This window comes from Scomber japonicus, chromosome 12 (genome assembly GCF_027409825.1).
Source record: "Scomber japonicus isolate fScoJap1 chromosome 12, fScoJap1.pri, whole genome shotgun sequence".
Lineage (NCBI taxonomy): Eukaryota > Metazoa > Chordata > Actinopteri > Scombriformes > Scombridae > Scomber > Scomber japonicus.
In genome coordinates, this window is record NC_070589.1 from 33,653,253 (window position 1) to 33,674,618 (window position 21,366).

The window sequence follows — 21,366 nt, forward strand, 5'->3', positions numbered from 1 at the left end:
ATAAAATACATTCCACGGACGCACGTTGCTGCAGTGGTTACAGCTTCACACTGTCACCTCACAGAAAGAAGCTGCTGGTGTCAGACCGGCTGGCCCATCACGGTTTCTCTGTGTGGAGTTTACATAATCTCCCTGAAATGTTATTTATTGTCATTTCTCAGCACTCATATATATTGAAATGAAACCTGTCCTCTGCATTTGACCCATCTGATACACTGGAGCAGCAGCACAGAACAGAGCTGCCCTTAAAGATCCCTTCAACATAAAAATAACATTCTGCTTTAACTAATAATGTGTGTCTAATGTGTTTTTTCCATTCAAACAAGCTTTAATACCTCCTCAAACATCCAGTGGTGGCTTCAACTTTCAACATCACACTTATATAAATTACATTCTGGACCAGGATTGACTCCAAACTATTAGACACAGTTAGACTGAGAGTACTGAGAATAAAAACATGTTTTAAGTGGAGAGGAACTTAAAGGTTAACAGTCTAAAGTCTGCTTTTCAAGTACAAATCAGGTCTTTTATTAAGAGGTCTATTGTCAAACAGCAGCCTTATGTGTCTGCTGCAGGGGCTGATGGGATGTCTGAGGACCTGTTAGAAACCACGTGGCCCTCGTCTGATCTCACAGCTCGTCCTTGTTTGGCCTCAGCTGCATCAGAGCGCCACTTCTCCCCAGGTTCACCAGAGGAAACACCACTGCACAAAATGCTTTTCCTCCCAGCTGCTGCTCTGTGCTGTCTGTGTTCAGGTGAGTGTTTCCAGCCAATCAGGAGCCCACAAACTCAACCTTTAACAAACACTGTCACACTGACCTTCATCTGTGTGTCTGTTTCTCTACAGTGCTGGTTGCCATGGCAGCACAGCTGATTCAGGATGATCTAACATTGACCAGGAGAGCTGGTGAAAAAGTTTCATTCAGCTGTCAAGGAACTGACCAATGTGACAGTAGTTATGTAGTCTGGTACCAGAAGAAAGACGCAGAAACATTCAAAAGGATTCTTCGTATTACCAGGAATAATTGTGAATTAAATAAAGGTTACAATCACCCTCAGGAAGATGATTTCTTAGCTGTAATGAAACAGAACGGCTGTGAGTTGCAGATCCAGAGAGTTAAACTCTCACATTCAGCCACCTACTACTGTAGCTGTGTGATAGATGGTTCCCACAGTGAGAAATTATCCCTGCAGCCTGTACAAAAACCTCCAGCTGTCAAAAAGTGATAGTGACAGGAAGAGAGCAGTAAACCACAACCCAGGTTCACATATTTCACCTCCATCTCAGCCAGAGTCACAAACAAACTGAGCTGAGGACAAAATGTTTGTCTGTTGGTGTCAGGATTTAGATTTCAACATTATATTGAATTGATATTATTGATCGGGTATTTCAGCAGGTTTCCTGTTGTTCCACACAGTGAGGACAAAAGAGCAACACAGAAGCACAATGATTCAACAAGATGAAGACAAACTAACACACATATAACACAGATAAAAGAGACAAATAATGGAGAGATCAAAGTCTTTATTAACATTTGATTCAAGAACAAACATGGTCAAAATAATAAATAGAAAAATAATAATAATGGCTCAAAAATTGTGAGCTGGACACATTTTTTTCTGCGATATTGTTTCCTATAGGACTGCGTCCTCGTCTCATGACCTTCAAATCTGTGAAAATAAACAAAATGGCTGCCATTCATTTTGTTTTCAGTATAAAATGTAATATTATAAGATAGTTTCGGCATTAAAATTAATTTTGATGATGTTTCTAGCTAGAAGAATGCATTTTATTTTCATATCTCCGTTCATTGAATGTATATAATTTAGTTTAGTTTCGAAAAAGAGAGCTGTCACCACCACATGTAAAACCATTTCCTTTTTTTGGGTGGAGGGGGGGACTTGCTTTTGCCATTGTACCTGTTGTCACTTTCAAAAGATGATATCCCTGAAGTTTAACTAAACTTGAATGGACTGGTAAATGGACTGTACTAATAGCGCCTTTCTAGTCTTTGCGACCACTGAAAGCGCTTTACATTACATTTCATTCACCCTTTCACACACATTCATACACTGATGGCAGGAGCTACCATGCAGGGTGCCAACCTGCTCATCAGAGGGTGATTAACCATTCATTCACATTCATACACCGTTGGCACAGCAACGGGAGGGTTAAGTGTCTTGCCCAAAGACACATCGACATAAGGACCGCCAATCTTCCAATTGTCTACCTCCTGAGCCACAGCCGCCCCTTAACTAAACTTGGTGTTATACTGTGATGATGAAGTTTTCCCTTAATTCCAAATAATTCTGGAGTATATTTTTGTATTTTTTGATAATAAAAAACATGTTGAAACTAAAGTGACATTTTAAAATGTATTTACACAGTAAAATAGTTTTGAAATGAGATATACAATTTGAAATTAAACTTGACTGTACAAATAAAATATGATGTATGAAATATATGAAGGTGACAGGAGCAAAGATTTAAAGAGAGATGTGAAATGTAAAGTTCAGTTTGATAACCACATCTTTATCATGTTTATATGACAATGATACAAAACTTGATGCATGCAGACATATTCTGGAGTGTGTGGCTCAATATTGTTGAGGATGACTTTTAAAGAAAGATGATTATATACAGCCACATATTCTTTGAAATGTAAAATTAAATGAGAAACTTCACACAGAGATATCAGAGTTTTGAGTCCAGTTAAAAGAGACAGCAGTAATTTGAAATGGAATGAAGCCCACTGATAGAGACAACTTAACAGTAGTCAAACAGACCCCAATAAACTGCTCTTCCTTCACCTTCCACTATCAAAACCTGATACAAACTTTATTTTTAAGGGATAATCGAATTAAAAATATCGTTCAAAGAAAACCTCACATGGAAGAAAATCGCCAACATTTGCACGGCGAGTACGGTGGCCGGGAAGTCCAAAACAATATTACAAAATGTGAAACACTTTTATAAAGTTTGAGACAAATCAACATTTTGGAAAACATTTTTACATATAAAACACATTTGTTCCAAAGTGCATCACACTTCCCAAATGTTGAACGGTACACTTTCTTGTTCTTGGATGTTGCTTTCACATCAACTGTAGCTATCAGGTCGAGTACGTGACAAGCACAGCGCTGGTGCTGTGGGAGCTGGAACTCTAAACCATCGTCTTCATTCAGAAGTGCTGACACATCAATACACTCCACTTCTTAATCCCCCTCTTGATCCTCTTCATTCTCTCCTGGTTCAGATGCATCACCAGGATCACCATCACTTCCCACATCATTGCTGTTCTCATCTTCAAAAACTTGGAATGCTTTTAGGAAGTTGGAGCTGTTGTTGGTTGTCATTCGCACACAATTCCCCCAAACCTCAATCTCAGAGTGGATGTCATTCAGGGCGCTTGCCAAAATATCAAATGTGTACAAACCTCTCAGCAGGGTTATTATAGTTAACTAAAACTAAGACTAAAACTAAAACTAGCAATGAAAAAATAATTTAGTTAACTGAAATTAAAATAAAAACTACAATTAAAACAAAAACGAAAACTAAATAAAAACTACAATGAACAATGTAAAACTAACTCAAACTAAACTGAATTGCAGATAAATTCAGCTTTGTTTTAGTTGTTTCGTTTTCTCCCTCGATTACTTCCTGTCCTGCAGCAGCTGTGATTAAAGAATGAAATTAAAAGGACTTATATATGATGTGATAAACCATATTTGATGTCACTCATTCTTTCATCCTTTTCAGCTTCTACAAGTCAAGACTTTCTCTTAATACCTGAAAACTAAAACTAAGACTAAGACTAAATAAAAACTAAACTGAAAGTACTAAATCACTCGTTGAACTAACTAAAACTAAACTGAAATAAAAAAGCAAACTGAAAAACTAAATAAAAATAAAAACTAAAGAAAATTTCAAAACTATAATAACCTTGCCTCTCAGTTGTTTACAGGCTAGAGCTGCTGAGAATCTTTTGAGACTGGTGGGATCAATTTAATGTCCAGTAACACCAATGAAGCTCCGCCTTCTGACAGACCAGTAGTCGGTAGTGATGGTGGTCGACTCCCATTATGGCCTCAGTCACCGCCTTCTTCATTCCCAAGAAACACAGGGTCAGCTGTGACATAATTCTTGCATTAGGCTGCAGTTCCTTCACAAAATCCGGAAATGATCGTTGTTCAATAAGAGAGAATAGTTTGAGCTCTTGGACCACATACTTCAGGATAGCTTTGTCAATGGACCTCTGAGACACAGTCCTGAGGCCTGTACTACGAAGCTGGATTAACATACCCAGGATATCTCTTCGTTACCTGGGTTGACTTACCCAGACATTCGCAGTCTAGGATAAGCGGTACTACCAAGCTGGTTATCAACTCGGTAAATCAACCCAGGGTTTTCCAATCTGGATCACTGTGCGCTCACATAAAGGGGAGGTGTTTGCAGCGTCTGACCAATCACAAACATGGAGAAACCCTGTAGAGCAGACTACTTTACCATGGAGGAGCAGACAATTATTCTTCAACAATATGAAGAATTCAAACATCATCCAGGCCAAAAGCAACACTGTTGATGCAGCAAAAGCCAGGAAGGAGTGCTGGCAGAAAATTGTTGACTCTGTTAATGCGTAAATTTGTGAGATTATACAATATTAATTTATCGGACAATATAAACGGACAGCACTCTGATCACACAATGCCACTTTATTACGGCACAGACGTTTGGGGCAGAGCGCTTCCTCAGTGCCCTTCCTTTCATAGAGACATTTAGTTAGTTTAATATTCAACATTCAAAATACAAACCTATTATGCGCTTCAACCATTTGAGTGAATGATGTCAAACCAACTGTATAACAGACTAATATCCCTCATGTGCCACAAGGCTTATTTTACAAATATATCTTTTTGTCAATTTTTTACAATTACAATAAATAAATACAGTTATTATGCTCCCTGACACTTTGATCTCAGGATGTCAAACCTACAGAATAATATCCCTCATGTGCCTCAATGATTATTTTTTAAATATATATTTTGGCCAATTAAAAAATTACATCTATCCCTAAAAACTCTTTCTCTGCGAAGCGCTCCTCTCACGATCCGCGTGTTGACAGGATCTTTTAAGAATGGGCAGGTCATTTTCTAAGAGAGCTGATTGGTCAGGAGGTGGTGCTTTTATACTCATTGATCTCTTATCCAGAACATAACCTGCTCCAGAGCAGGTTAGCTGTTCAGCATAAGTTACCATGGTGATTTACCCCAGTAAGAAGTGAACCAGCTTCGTAGTACGGAAAACCCAGGGTTAACCCTGAAGTTACCTCGATAAGAGAAAATCCAGCTTCGTAGTACAGGCCTCAGGTGTTCACCAGTGTGGTCTGCCTAATGGTGAAGGTGGTGGGAAGAGTCTCAGGAGCCGTTTTTCTCTTTCTTGATGTCAGTTCTTCATATTTTTGAGGGGGTCTACATGCTTTCTCTGAAGCAGTGAGAGAAAGACATTTTATAAACAAAACTTAAGCTACAGGGTTTAAAAGTCACTCAACAATAACAGTCAAATTACCATTACTTGACATTATCTTTATTTTTCTGCCAGAATTATAAACACTTATGGACTGCCACCCATAACACTAACACTATTTAACTTGGACTTCTTCATTGCTGTTGTTGGTGCTGTGTAGCCTGTACTGTATTTGTGTGAACTGTTTGTTACTAGCTGATCCACCAAAAAAATTCCACAGAATTGAATTGTTGTGTGGCAATAAAAGCACTTTGACTTTGATCAATAATGTAAAAACCATCAATTAAAATAGAATAGATCCTTTATTGTCATTGTCACCAGTACAACGATATTTTTAAAGTGCATCATTCATAAATAAAATAAATTAAAACAAATAAAAAATAAAATAAAATACCCACAAAAGGTTACATTTTGTCATTGCACATCCCTATTTCACAGTCAGTAATTAACTTGCACCATTGAGTGTAGTAATCGCTATAGGATAAAAGCTGTGTTTGAATCTGTTTGTCCTTGTTTTAACTGATCTGAATCGTCTGCCTGATGGCAACAGCTCAAACAGAGAGTGTCCAGGGTGAAGTGTGAACTGTGTAGTTCTTCCAGTGTGGGGAGAGGGCAGCCGGTTATCTTTTGGCCCGTGTTGATGACCCTCTGAAGCACTTTCCTCTCTGCCTCTGTGCAGCTGGTGAACCATACACAGATGCAATATGTTAGTATGCTTTCAATGGATGCTTGGTAGAAGGACACCAGCAGTTTCTGTGTGATGTTATTTTTCCTGAGTGCTGTCATGCTGTCAGCTGCTCCACCTCACCCCTATAGGCAGACCCCCAGAGATGAGCCCCATCACTGTGGTGTCATCAGCAAACTTCAGTTCACAGCCCTGGGGGGAGCCAGTACTGAGGCTCAGGGCTGTGGATGTATGATGGCCCACTCTGACTCTCTGTCTGTGGCCCGAATTAGCCTAATGTCGGAAATATTTGGCTGTCAGTTAGGCTATACCAGGAACTGTTATGAACCATTTCAGTATTATGGACATGTCTTCAAGACTTTTATGTTGAATTAATTCTGGTGGAAAAATCGGTTGTGTAGTTAAATGTCTGCATAAACAGCAAAGTTCGCTACCATGTTAAGATATCTGAACAGGCTTATGATAACTAATAAGTTGTGGCTTCACTGAATTAAATTAGAAGAGTAAGCAGCAGAGTCTGCAGCAGGTACTTCCATGATGCTATCAGTAAGGTGACATGCCTATGACAGTCTGTTCTTCTCCTGCTGCTGGTAAATTTCCATTCAACACACCCCTGCTCGACTCCTGCTAATCAGCCACACCCACCTCATCAGTTAACTCTGTTCACCTGGACTCTCAGCTGCACCCCCTCTGTAATCAAGCCAGTATATATACTCCTGTCTTCTTCTTGTTCTTCTTGAGAGTTTGGAAGATTTTCTTTCTTTGCTATTTCTATCCTTTGTTTTTTGATTTATTGTTAGTTGTGGTTGTTTTATGTGTTTCTGCTGGCCAGACTTTGCCATGGCCTTGAGTAGTTTCACCAAGCTGTCACGGAAGGGAAGCATGGCATCAAGGTTGGTGCCGGCTCTCCGTGCAGCGTGGAGGAGGTGGCGTTGGCCGTGGGGGAGATCATCGGGCACAGTGCGGTAAAGTCTGCTGCCCGTATGAATAAGGCAGTGGTCTTGTTTTTGGAGAAGGTGGAGCAGGTGAATATGGTGGTGGAAAAGGGGATCACTGTGAATGGACTGTTTGAGCCGGTGATGCCTTTAACGTGCCTCCGTTCATCAGTGATGAGTTCCTGATCGGAGAGCTGTCTCGCCATGGGAACGTAATGTCCCCCATAAAAAAAGTTTTGTCGGGTTGTAGATCACCACTACTTAAACATGTTGTGTCTCACCGCCGGCAGCTGTTTATGATCCTAAACAACAAGTCGGAAGTATTTAATTACAGCTTCACCGTGCGTGTGGATAATTTTGATTACACTTTGTTTGCCACATCTTCTCTAATGAAATGTTTCGGCTGTGGTGAAGAGGAACATTTAATAAAGGCCTGTCCTAAACGTGCCGGCCCGGCTATGCCGGGCTCAGCTGGAGGAGCAGCGGCTGCTGCCACAGCTGCTGAGCGGCCGGTTCACGCTGCGCGGCGGCGCAGCCAAGGTGCTGCGGGGGTGGACGAGGCTGTAGCCGGCTCGGGCTCAGTCGGAGACGTAGGTGAACGGGGGGTGGATAAGGAACAGAGCCGGGATGGTGACCGTGCTGAGGTGAGTGAGAGGGATAGTGGAGCAGGTGAGGGTATGGATACTGAGGTGGTGGGTGAGGTTGTAGGAGCTAAACTGTGTGAAGTAGGTGAGCTGGGTGAGGTGACTGGTGGAGAGATAGGTGAGCTGACAGGTGAGGTGAATGGTGGAGAGACAGGTGAGTTGGGTGAGGTGACAGGTGAGTTGGGTGAGGTGACTAGTGGGGAGACAGGTGAGGGAACAGGTGAGTTAGGTGAGGTGAATGGTGGAGGGACAGGTGAGTTAAGTGAGGTGAATGGTGGAGAGACAGGTGACGGGACAGGTGAGTTGTGTAAAACGGGTGAGGTGACAGCTGAGTTGTGTGAGGGTGGTGTAGCTGCTGGTGCTGGCGAGGTGGTGAAGCGGCGCAGTCAGCGTAAAAATGTTGTGAATGCTGCTGTGGGTGCGAAGGCTGGTCGGCTAGAGCCGAAGCAGAGTGCTGCAGACAGCAGCGACAGTGAAGGCTGCATGTCTGACTGCAGTGACCTGTCTCTGTCACAGGTAGCTCAGGACCAAAAGTATTCTAGTCAAATGATTAAAACATTCCTGCAGTTGACTAAAGGCATTAAAGGCCTCAACATAGAGCAACATTTTCCAGATAAACTTGCTTTTTATCACTCAGCTAGATATGTAATCAAGAACAAAGCTTCATCAGATCTCACTGATCAAGAAATACATAGACTTAAAAAACAGATGACAAGAGTGAGAAAAGAACTTAGGTTTTAATGATGATTAGGCTGTTGATTTTATTTTTATTTATTTATTGTCATGTTTTTATTTTTAACTTTTCCCTCATGATGGACTCTTTTAGAGTGGGGACGTTAAATGTAAACGGTGCCAGAGAAGAGAAAAAAAGGGCACTGGTGTTTGACACAGCAAGGTTGAAACATATTGATGTTTTATTTTTACAAGAAACGCACAGTGATGAGAGCAAAGAGGCGGACTGGAATAGAGAGTGGGAAGGACAGGTAGCTCTGAGCCACAACACCTCCCTCAGTGGAGGGGTGGGCTTCCTGTTCTCCAGAGCTTTTAATCCATCTTCACTGGAGGTCGAGCATGTTGTAAAGGGGAGGTGTCTTTTAGTAAAAGCACAGTTTGAGCATCACACTCTGGTTTTTATTAATATTTATGCTCCAACCAACGGTGCAGAGAGGAAGAGCTTTATAGAACAAGTCAACTCTAGACTGAATTGCTGTGGCTCGGAGGAGTTTTTATTCTTGGGCACTGAGTGCAAGTTTTTAGATCGCAACCATGCAGAGCCTCATCCAGCCTCCCAACACGCTCTGAAGCAGCTGGTCTATTCTCATGGCCTTGTGGATGTATGGAGAAGGATGAACTCAGACTGCAGACAGTATACATGGTTCCACCTAAGAGAAGACAGGATTTCTTTAGCTAGACTGGATCGTTTTTATTGTTTTAAGCACCATTTTAATGTTTTTAGGTTTTGTAATATCATGCCTGTTGGTTTTACTGATCACTCTTTGGTTTTATGTCGATTTACTATAAAGAATATTCGACCCAAGAGTGCATACTGGCATTTTAATTCAGTTTTAACTTTTGATAGAGGTTTTAGTGAGGTTTTAAGTTGTTTTTGGATTGCTTTTAGAAACAGGAAGGCTGATTTTACATGTCTTAGACAGTGGTGGGACCATGGAAAAACTGAGATAAAGCTCTTGTGTCAGCAGTATACTCTCAATGTATCACGTGACACCTGTCGATCTATGAAAGACCTGGAGACTGAGATTGTGGAGCTAGAAACACTGAGTGCTTCCACGGAAAATCGGGGATATATTGAAATCCTCAAGTCTAAAAAAATGGCCTTAGCCAACCTGGTAGATACAAAGGTACAGGGCGCACTGGTCCGATCCCGGGTCCAAAACATCAGTGAGATGGATGTTCTCTCTAGGTTCTTCTTTGGCCTGGAGAAAAAGCATGGACAGTCCAAGATAATCCACTCTTTGCTTTCTGACACAGGGCAAGAACTCATCGAGCCAGGTCAGATAAGGAGGCGTGCTGTGGAGTTCTACTCGTCCCTCTATACGAGTGAGTATAGCGAGGTGAATGAGTCACTGTACGAGGGGTTCTGTGGTGAACTACCTCAAGTCTCTAAGGAGACAAACACACAGCTGAACAGGCCACTTCAGATGGAGGAGCTGCATGCCGCCCTGCAGAGTATGCAGGGACGGAAGGCTCCTGGCATCGATGGCCTGACAGTAGAGTTTTATAAAGCCTTCTGGCAGATTTTAGCCCCTGACCTTTTAGATGTTTTTAATGAAAGCCTGACCGCTGGTTCTCTGCCGTTGTCCTGCCGAAGAGCAGTTGTTACTCTTCTGCCAAAAAAGGGCAACCTGCAGGACATTAAGAACTGGTGCCCCGTGTCACTTCCATGTACGGATTATAAAGTTCTGTCCAAGGCTTTGGCAAACAGGCTGAGGGAAGCTATGGAGCAGGTCATCCACCGGGATCAGACCTACTGCGTACCTGGCAGGTCCATGGTAGACAATGTCTTCCTAATTCGGGACGTTTTGGAGGTCTCCAGCTTATTGGGTATGAATACTGGTCTCATTTCGTTAGATCAGGAAAAGGCATTTGACCGTGTTGAGCACGACTTCCTCTGGAAGATCATGGAGAAGTTTGGGTTCAGCACTGGTTTCATTGCCAGGATCCGGGTGTTATATAGTGACATTGAGAGTATACTGAAGTTCAATGGCAGTCTGTGTTCTCCTTTTAGAGTGCATAGAGGCATCTGGCAGGGCTGTGCTCTGTCTGGGATGCTCTATGCACTCTCCCTGGAACCCCATCTCTGTAAAATTCGCACAAGTATTGATGGTCTGGTTTTAGAGAAAATGTCATTTTATCTGCCTATGCAGATGATGTTGTTGTTTTAATTAAAACACAAAGAAGTTGACATTTTAGCTAATTTAACCGTTTTATTTAACACTCTGTCATCAGCAAAAGTAAACTGGGCTAAGAGCGACGCCCTTGCTGTTGGCAGATGGCATGACGGTCTCCCAGTTCTTCCTCAGAACATGTCCTGGAAGAGAGACGGGTTCAAATATCTTGGTGTCTTCCTCGGCAGTGAGGTGGTGACCGGGAGGAACTGGGAGGGCGTTATTGAAAAAATAGAAGGGAAACTTAGAAAATGGAAGTGGCTACTCCCTCAGATGTCTTATAGAGGAAGAGTTCTTGTGTTGAATAATCTTGTGGCCTCAATGCTCTGGCACCGTCTGGCCTGCATGGATCCTCCATCAGGTCTTTTAGTTCAAATACAAACAAAAATTGTTAATTTTTTCTGGGACGGTTTGCATTGGGTGCCACAGGGGGTGTTGTTTTTACCCAGAGAGGAGGGGGGCCAGGACCTCATCCACTTGGCCAGCAGAACTGCCACCTTTAGATTACAGTTCATCCAGAGGTTTCTGACAGGGCCGGCAGATCTGGTGTGGAGAGATGTGGCCAGCTGCATTTTCAGGCGTGTGAGTAACTTGGGACTGGATGCTGCTCTGTTTTTACTTGCTTCCAAATTTTTAAGGTTACATGGGTTACCTCCATTTTATCGGGGTGTTTTTAAGTCATGGGCCTTGTTTGGGTGCAATTCAGAAAAAAACTCTACCTCTCTGTTCTGGTTGTTAAAGGAACCGTTGGTTTATGGAGCAAGGTTGGATGTCAGTGGCGGAGCCACACCTGGGCTGATGGCAGCGCTGAGCCGAACCAAGACTCTGGTGCTACAGCAACTGGTAGATGCTGTGGGGCCGGCGCTGGCTGATGCCCAGGCTGTGGCCCGTCTGCTGGGCATCCACTCCACCAGAGTGGCTCAGAAGGTCCTGGAGCTCTGGAGGCAGAGGCTGACTGGACAGGAGAGAAGCCTCCTCATGACCTACAACCAGGGAACTGAGCCTGATAATACCGATCCCTTTCCAGAGCTCCAGATAAGTCCTCAGTTTGGAGAGCTGGACGGACATCTCTTCCAGGACCCGCAGGTACTCAATCTGCACACCAACGGAAAAACCATGTACCAGAACTGTGTAAAAATTATCAACAAGAGGGGACTGTGCAACAGGGCATCCACTGTTTGGACTGGCAGGCTGGAGGAGGATGGAGCGGGTCCGCAGTGGAGAGTTTTATATAAGCCTCCCCTCAGGAAAAGAACAGCCGACCTCCAGTGGAGGTTTTTTTGGTCAAACTTTTAGTAAAACAGCTTTTATTTACGGTGCAGGATACAGAAAAGTGAACCAGAAAAAGTGGCAGCTACTCAATTTTATTTCTGGGGAAGCCAAGTTGGCGATTTTAATATCTAGAAGAAATAAAGTGGAGAACAAAGCAGGTCAGGAGGCAGTGTCAGTGTGGCGTGTGAACACCAGATGTAGGATAAGGTTAGAGTTTAGTTTTTATAAAATGTGTAATAATTTAGATTATTTTAAAGATGTCTGGTGTTACAATGCTGCTTTGTGTACTGTTGATGAGAATGGATTGCATTTTGCACAATGTCTTAATGACTGAACGTCTGATCTGTTTGTTTTTATTTTTCTGGTTTATTTAAAATTTTACGCACTTTCGCACTTTATTGTTGATTGAGTGAATTGTACCCAAGACCGTGAATAAAGTGTGTTTGTAAAAATCAAAAAAATCTTCTTCTTCTTCTTCTTCTTCTTCTTCCCTGCTTACTTTTGACCTTCTCTCCTTGGTAAATGTACCAGCCTTCTGTCCCTGACCTCGAGTATCGCCTGTGGCTGTGTGTGTACAGTACGATCTGGCCAGCCATGGACCCAGTGCACAACCCCACACCCGTGAGCTACCTAGACAGACGACTTGGGCGAATTATGAACCCAGTGGGCAAGAATCCGTTCTGGGGAACCCGCCTGGCTCGGGGAGGAGCCTAATGAGGGGGACCAGAGACATGCCCCAGCTGCCTCACTACCCAATCAAGCCTGAGCCTCAGCCCCAGACGCCTCGCTGCCTGGTTGGCCAGCCAATGCAGCAGGCCCTGCCACTTCTGTTCCCGAAAGACGTGCAACCATCTCCAGTTCCTGCTGGTGTGCGGCAGCCACCGGTTCCTGCTGGCATGCAGGTACCCCTTGCTCCTGCTCCTCCTGTTGCACAGCAACCCCAGACTCCGGCCTGTGCCTCGGACTCTGCCTCTGCTGACGGGCAGCCCGCCTCGGACTCTGGCTCGCCTGGCACTAAGCCACCCTGGCGCCTGACCTCCCTGTGGTCCAACTCCCTAATCCTCTGGGCCCCCATATATACTCCTGTTGTCCACTCACTCTTGGCCAGATCGTCATTTGCAATTGCTTCATGCCAGACCTTCCAGCATTTATTCACGGACTGATTCCCTGGTTTCGACCCTGCTTGCTTTTGACCTCATCTCCTCGTGTCATCTCCAGTAAATGCACCAGCCTACTGTCCATGACCTTGAGTACCTTGACCTTATCGCCTGTTCCTGTTGGCCTGTGGCTGTGTGGCGTCCTCCGGCTTCGATCCTGTCAACATCATGTCCATGAGTGCTACTGGCATTATCTTACCTGCTGCCAACTCTTTGATGACCCTGAGCCCTGCCTGTTGACCTACAAATTCTGTCTATACGTATTCAGTTATCTCGCGGACTATAATAAAGATCAAACTGCTCAATGGTGTTCTGTGCTGCACCTGGGTCCTACCACCTCTACCCGTTACAGTAGTAGGTTAGGGGAAATGTATCAGAGTAAAAGTATAGACTTTATTTTGGAAATGTAGTGGAGTAACAGTGAAAGTTGCCAGAAATGTAAGTAACAATATGAAGTGCAGATACATGAAAATTCTACTTTAGTACTCAGGTGGGGACTCGAGAAAAGAAGTGAAAGAGTTCAGCCCCTCCCAGGAGTTTAGTTCCAGTGCCAGAGCTGTGTGTAGAGGTCAGTCCAAATAAATGTAGTTGGTAACGCTCCAACTTTTGCACTACCTCCAGATCACCAGCAAGGTCACATTCCACATCCCTAGAGATATCTATCTATAGTGAAGATTTTTTAATTTAATCTCAGGAGTTTTTTCTTGGAACAGTGTCCCCAATAAACTGTTGTAGTTGTTTATTTTAAAGGTACGATGTGATTTTTTTTTGTTTTTTAATTACTTTGTTTATATGCATCTTCCTCTTGCTTATCAAAGAAACTGTATACATTTCTTATACAGTAACACTGATTATTCTTATTCTCTCCTCCTTGTGAATGTGTACTTTAAACTTGCTTCTGAATTGTAAAACCCTTTGAGCTGCATTCTTTGTGTGAAAGGTGCTATAAATAAACTTCATTCATGACAGTGAGAAGATGTGTTTGCTGCCCCCAGTGGTCGATAAGTCTTTTCTGTCAACACTCAACATGTGTCATGTGTTGGACTGATTAGAAATGTAGCAGGATCCCGTCTCTCTCTACCTTAATAGACTGAAATCAAGAAAAATACAACAAAAGAAGAGACAGTCATGTTGATATGAACATTAGAGAAACACATCATGGAGATGAAATATGATTCTGCTTCATAATTTGGATTATTTCAACTCAGCTGACACATTCAGCAGCAGAGAGGTTTTTGTACGACGGTTTTTCACTGTGTAGACTACCTCATCTTTGGCCGTGGCACTAAACTGTTTGTAGGTAAGTCTAAACTTTCATTTTCCTTCAGTTGTTTTATTAAACAAGTTGAAAATGTGTTTGTAGTTTTAGTTTCTGCTGCTTCAGGCTTTACATGTTAGTTTTTTCATATTTAGTAGAGAATTCTTTCTGCAGCCATTCTTAAATGAAACTAATCAATAACTCCTGAAAAGAGCTTCAAATCTCACTGCACACCACAAGTTATTCTTTATTTATGCATCACATCAAAGTTTGTTTCCAGCCAAAAAGTCTGATATCAGTAATGTTACAAATAAACAGGATTTAATCATCTCAGTGATTCAGCAGCAGCTCCTGTTTGTTAAAAACAAGATGATATATGATGTGAAACATCATTTAATAAATGTTCCTAAATGTCACTTTAGAAGCAAATAGTCAGAAATATATTGTGTGTTAAATATACACTATATATTTGTAAATGGTAAAATGTATCGTATGATAATTGTTTTTATGATGATAAATATGTTTATTAGTAGAAAATATATTAATGCATGAATATAAAAAGATGAATGTTGTTGTCATCAAAATAATTTAAGGATAAAATATATTATTGTATATCTTCAACTTAAATTAAATCAGTGTGATGTCAAATATACAATCTCAAAATATTTTAGACAGCATATAGCTATCAGATAACATAAGAAAATGTAAAAATATATGAATATGTTATTACAACAAATATAATTCACAAGATAAAATGTCAAATATATGACAATGTTTTATAAAGTATATAGTAGGAAATATAAGACTTCAGATTCATATTTTAATTTTATTAAGAAAATATATCATATCTTATATTTGATCTGATATATGTGAACATGTTGTAATTGTGTTTTATATAAAAGCTGAAACTATTTAAAAAGTAGTTAAAAGTATTGATGTATTGTGTGTCTGATTAGAGTAAAGTATATGGTGGTAAATATACTTCATATAAAACACTATAATCATTTATAAATGTAATATGAATATAATATATTTGAACCAAGTAATAAAACTATAGTTTTAATGTAACAAAGACAAATGTCATCATATTATATTATGTTACTTTATATTATATTTGACATTTCTCTACATGTTGTGGTGATTGTGTTTTATATAAAACCTAAAACTGTTTTATGAAATAAATGAAATTATTGATATATTGATTCTCTTTAAAATTAATAATCAATATGGTGGTAAATATATTTGATATAAAACATTATAATCATGAACAAATGTATTTTCTATGAGGCTGTTATGTCATGATATATGTTCAGTTTGACACATTTTATGATATTAGTAATGAATGTAGTTAAATATTGATAAAGAGTGGTACATTGTGTTTGAATCTTTCTATATGACATATGATGAGCTTCCATGATGCTTTAGTCTGATATGATTATTGATCCAGTGTCCAGTAGATGATGTTTGTGGTGTATTGATGAGTAGTTTAGTGATCATGTAGTTTCCAGGATCAGACTGAATGCAGTGCAGTGCTGTAAGCTGCTGTTGACTGTGTGAATGTGTGTCTGTGCTGCTTGTTGCTGCTGTCAAACTTCAGTTGAGCAGGTAGAGAAGCCCATGGTGAGCGAGTACCCAGCAGCATCCAGAGTCCACCTGGAGGGGAGGAGCTCCCTGCTGTGTCTGGCCTCAGCCATGTCTCCTCCTCTGGTCAAGTTCTCCTGGGAAAGACAGAAGAAGAACAGTCAGCTGGAGGAGCTGACCCCTGCTGAGTTTGAGCAGCGGGAGCTCAGAGAGTCGGGACGCAGCGCCTCCATCCTGCTGCTCCATCAGGAAGAGGACAGCACATATATATACCGCTGCTACATCAAGCACGAGGGGGGCACAGTGGAGGCCCAAACAGAACAAGGTAATGAAGGCTTGGTGACTGTGTTCAGCAGTGATTCAGCTTCATCTGGAGACGCTGTCAGAGAGAGCAGAGGAGCAGAGTGCTGACATTTGTTTTTCACTTTTTTTGTTTCAGAGGTTTCAACTTTTATTCCAACAAGACCAACTCCAACATCTTCACCAGCTCCACCAACTCCAACATCTCCACCAGCTCCTGTCCCGTCTCAGTCCCAGGTGCTGCTGTTCTGTGTGCTGTACACAGTGCTGATAGTGAAGAGTCTGGTGTACTGCTGTGGACTCTCTCTGCTGATGATCCTCAGAAACAAGGGACCGTCCACCAACTGCACACATGCTGACTGACTAACTGTCCTCCAGCTTTAAATCTCACTGACTAACTTAAATCCTGCAGATAAAGTCGACAGCTGATCCTGAGGAATCTGAGGAGCTCATTAGCTTTTTCTTTCAAATCAGTGACAATGAATTTAACCTGTTAAGAAGTATTGATTGTATAGACACAACATGCTAACCAAAAGAAATGTAAAAACTAGAAAAGACATTGTTGAGTTTGGGTGACATAAATGTTGCACTTTGATTTTTACTTCAGTGTTTGAAGTTGTCTGCTGTTGATGATTTTATTTTATGTAATTATATCTTTTTTATTCAAACTATCACTCAAACTGACATGTTTTCTTGGGATATTTTGTTGAGATTTCTTGTTGTTTTGAACTTACGCTGATACCGAAATATTATTAGAAAACTGATTTTAACTTAGAGATTCACATGGTACAGGAAATTATAAAAATAAAGAAATAAAATTGATTGAAATAAACACTCTCGGTTTTTATAAGAGTATTTTTCTTTCCTCAAAATGAATTTAACTGTCAATTTTCCTTCCTTCCAGTTTTCAGTCTGATCTACAGTACTGTTCAAAAGTCTCAGGCCACCATTAGATTTGTTGTTTTAGCAATGCTATAATAACCATATATAATTATTTATCAGTCTCCTAATTAGAATACAACCAAAAAATACAAGAAATGTGTATGCAGCAAGTATTTAGTGTGACCTCTCCTTACACTTAATAACCAACTGATAACAATTATTTCTGCAAATACTTTACCTAAAGGTCAATCTGGTCATGGTTCTTATATATAAAAGTGTAGTTAAAGTATCAAATGTAAAGAATTATGTAAATTGGCCCCACACAATGTTATAATGATCATCATACATACTTACATAAAGTGGCTGTGTAAAGTATTCATTACTCTTGAAATGCTTCATGTTTCATTGTTTTAAAATATGGAGTCAACGTTCATTTAATGTGACTGAAAAGACAAAGTGATCTAAATGTTTTTAAAATATAAAATACATCATCAGCTTTACTCATAAAATATAAATCTATAAAGTAAGTAGTACCTATAGCTGTGAAATTAATGTAGTGGAGTAGAAAGCATATAAACATTTAGCTTAGTTTCGTTTATACATATAATGTTAAAAAGCAAGTTAATGAGGTTCGTGAAATCAGTATAGCAAGCCACTATTGAAAAGTTGGAATGTAAATTCAGATGTACAGTTCGTTCGTTATGCTTATGCGTGTGTTATTTACATTATTTCTTACATGTCGAAGGCAGAAAGAGAGATAGGATTGTTGCTGACTAATGCCCATAGAGAAGAATCAAAGGACGGGAACGTTAGTGCAAAAGAGGCCTTGAGAAGTCTAGGCAGTGTTTATCTACACAACAGAGATGTGTAGATAGGTTAACCAATATGTTTTTGAAGGGATGTTCAAGGAAAGTTGTATTTCTACCAAAAGGAGATAATATAGTTCTTTAAAAAAAAATACAGACAGTAAAAAGTAAGTAGTACCTATAGCTGTGAAATTCATGTTGTGGAGTAGAAAGTAGTAGTGAAATGAAGAAGAGTTGATGTATAAAGAAGCATAAAATGGACATACACATGTAAAGTACCTCACAATGGTACTTTATTACATTCCACCCTGCTGTAAAGAGTATGTTTGGTGGCTAAAAACTCCAAAAAAAGAAAAAGTGACGAGGCCTCCAGTTGGGCCGCCTTTGTTGGTGGCTGGGCTCAGTTTGACTGTGTGTGTGGAGCGCTCAGCAGAAAAAAACTTAACAGACAACAAGAGAAAAGAGCCAAACAACAGCAGCAACAGGTGTGAATCTGTTCTCTGTGGTTATAAGGACTCATAAAAAGAACAGTTGACAGCGAATAAACACTTCCTTTCCTGCAGCAGATGGGCCGTGTGGGTTTCTGCTCAGCAGCCTCCACACTGTTCACTGTGGTTTTTCACTTTAATAGCACAATGATGGCTACAACCATCCACTCTGCTTAAAGAATCATTCCAGTAACTTCAGTATGAACTCAATGCTACGTGCCTCAGTTTTAATTTGTGTTATTAATCTGTGAGAAAAGCAGCTCAAATCCTAAACTCAGAGTTGAGAAACTGACATAATTAAATAAAAAGAGACGTTCAAACTCCTGCAGTCTGCTCAGCTCCCACAGTCTGTACTGTGTTCACTAATACATTAACCAATACAGTTTACACTGATAAAGATAAAAATGGTAAACATTGTGATTGAGGTGGTGAACATAATAATAATAATAATAATAATTAAAGCTGCAAAGAGAAGATTTCATACCTCATACCTGGAGTCTTATCAAACATTGAGGGTCAGGTTTAGGTTATTCTGACATTTATTTGTCTCATCAAAACAGATAAAGATAGCAAAAACAAATACCAGTTAAAGGTAGATGAGACATGTGCAGCATGAACATGTGGCAAACTGGGTCAGAAAGATTCAAATCATATGAAAAGAGAGTATGCGGCAGAGATTATGGCAAAAATCAAAAAGACTCAGTCAGATGAGAACAATAGCTATCGAAGCTTTGTTTCAAAGTTTAGGGATTAGTTAAGTGTCTTTGGAGGCTGCATATAAATGTTTAGCTTAGTTTAGTTTATACATATAGTTTTACAAGGCAAGTTAATGAAGTTTGGAAAATCAGTATAGCAAGCCACTATTGAAATATTGGAAGGCAAATTCAGATGTAGAGTTTGTTGTTTATGCTTATGCGTGTGTTATTTACATTATTTCTTACATATCGAAGGCAGAAAGAGAGATAGGATTGTTGCTGATCAATGTCTATAGAGCTTCAAAGAAACAGGAACGTTGGTGCAAAAGAAGCATTGAGGCAGTGTTTATCTACATAACAGATGTGTATATAGGTCAACTAATATGCCTTTGAAGGAATGTTCAAGGAAAGTTGTATTTGTACCCGAATATAGTTCAAATGAGTTTACCCTGAAGTGTGTTGAGGCAAAAGGCTGGCTTTATTGATCGTAGGCCAAGATACTTTTATTGACAGCGTATGGTGACATTTGCACCTGAATATCTTGTTTTGAGTAAAAATTAAAAACTGCAGGAAGCAGAATAAATTAAAGAATGACTGTTGATTTGTTGTTTGTCATCAATTGTTTTAATACCAAACACAAACAAGCATATGTGACATATATTAACAAAACAACTAAAACATCACATGCATGTTATAAAAAATCCTCCCTTTAATTTTTGCTATAAATGCAGATCTTCAAGACTTTATTTGTTTCTGCACATACACACACTTACACACACTCACACACACACACATAAATCTATTTTCAATGAACAACTATGAACACCGGTGTTACAGGGAGTGGAAGAAGAGAAAGGTAAACACTGACTGATGACTGACTACTGATGGTAATGTTACCCTTTTTTAAACAGTTATTGTGGTAAACACGCACAGAGATACTTCTGTAGGGATCCTTTCCATGTTGTGAGCCAATGATAATGACATTTATGAGTCTGTTACTGGACAAAACAAGCACTTTATTTAGACATAGCATGTCCGCCTCATTTAATTGCACTCTAACCATCTGACCTTATGGTGACATAATGGCGCCTATTGTTGAGATGTCTGAACTCTCTCTATTAACGGCTCTGATAAAGCCTTTACACTGCTGCCCTCTGGTGGCTGCAACAACACATTGCTTCTACTACTACTAGTCTCTTCAAAGTTTAGTTTTCATGTCTCCAAATGTGTATAAAGAGTGTATATGTCTTATATATGTGTATGTATATATCATGTGAAGAGTAAAAATGAGAGTTGACCCGTAAAAGGAGGAATGATTACAGAGAGGAAAACCTCTTACACTGTTCATATGGACACCTGACTGCTGCTTTAACACAGACAATTATGTAATATCAATATAATAAATTGATTATATATATAAAATAGGCTATATGGATTTATTTAAAGATTTGTTCATAGCAGGGCTTTTACAGTTCTGCATTCACTGTAACACTTTCTTTCTTTTAAGATCTGTATTAAGTCATTTTATCCACTAGATGTCACTGCGGTGCTGACAGCAGAATTAGAGTGAAAGCATCACGTTGCCATGGTGACCACTGATGGCATCGTCTGGATCCCTTTGTGTTTCCTCTGACTGACCACAGGGAGGCAGTCTGTCACCATGAAATCACCATGTCTGTTATAAATCCATCACACAACCGCAATGTAAGCCTCATTTATAGCCGTGACGCACATTTAAGACTGTAAATAGATGTTGTTGTCTGCTGATAAGATGACAAACTCCTTGTCTTTCTTCTATGACAACATATTAAGATACCATTAGGAGTTTTAAGGGTCTTTCATGGGGGGAAAGATCAAACTGTTCAGAGTTACAAATATGGTGTGAGAACTGTTCAGATGATAGAAAAGCTTGGTAGCAGAACAAACATTTATTAAAATAACATTAAATATATCCCAGCTGATCATGGAGCTTCTTAAAGAGACTTTTACCTGGTTTGGTTTCTAGTATTATTATTTATTATTCTTTTCAGAAAGATCTAATTAAGAAAAAAAGTTATTATTATTATCTGTGAATATTTGCACATTCCTGTTCAATATTTTGTATATTTCATTTAATTCTGTTCCATTTAAATTTTAAAAGTGTAGCATCATTTAGAATACATTTTACATAGTTTTTACTGTCAATGTGTCTTTCTATTATTTTGTAATATTATATATTTTTGTTATATTTTAT

General features: G+C 40.0%; 1 protein-coding gene across 1 annotated transcript in view; it reads left to right on the forward strand.

Annotated features, from left to right (window-relative positions):
- Positions 1–712: 712 nt before the first annotated feature.
- The window catches only part of LOC128368691 (immunoglobulin kappa light chain-like), a 59,694-nt gene continuing 39,040 nt past the window's right edge, over positions 713–21,366 (forward strand). Inside the window, exons 1-5 of the mRNA XM_053329551.1 lie at positions 713–755; positions 848–1,165; positions 14,385–14,423; positions 15,979–16,287; positions 16,402–16,631. Coding sequence (XP_053185526.1) covers positions 713–755; positions 848–1,165; positions 14,385–14,423; positions 15,979–16,287; positions 16,402–16,625 — 933 coding nt within the window. The 3' untranslated portion in view covers positions 16,626–16,631. The remainder of the gene's footprint in view (positions 756–847; positions 1,166–14,384; positions 14,424–15,978; positions 16,288–16,401; positions 16,632–21,366) is intronic.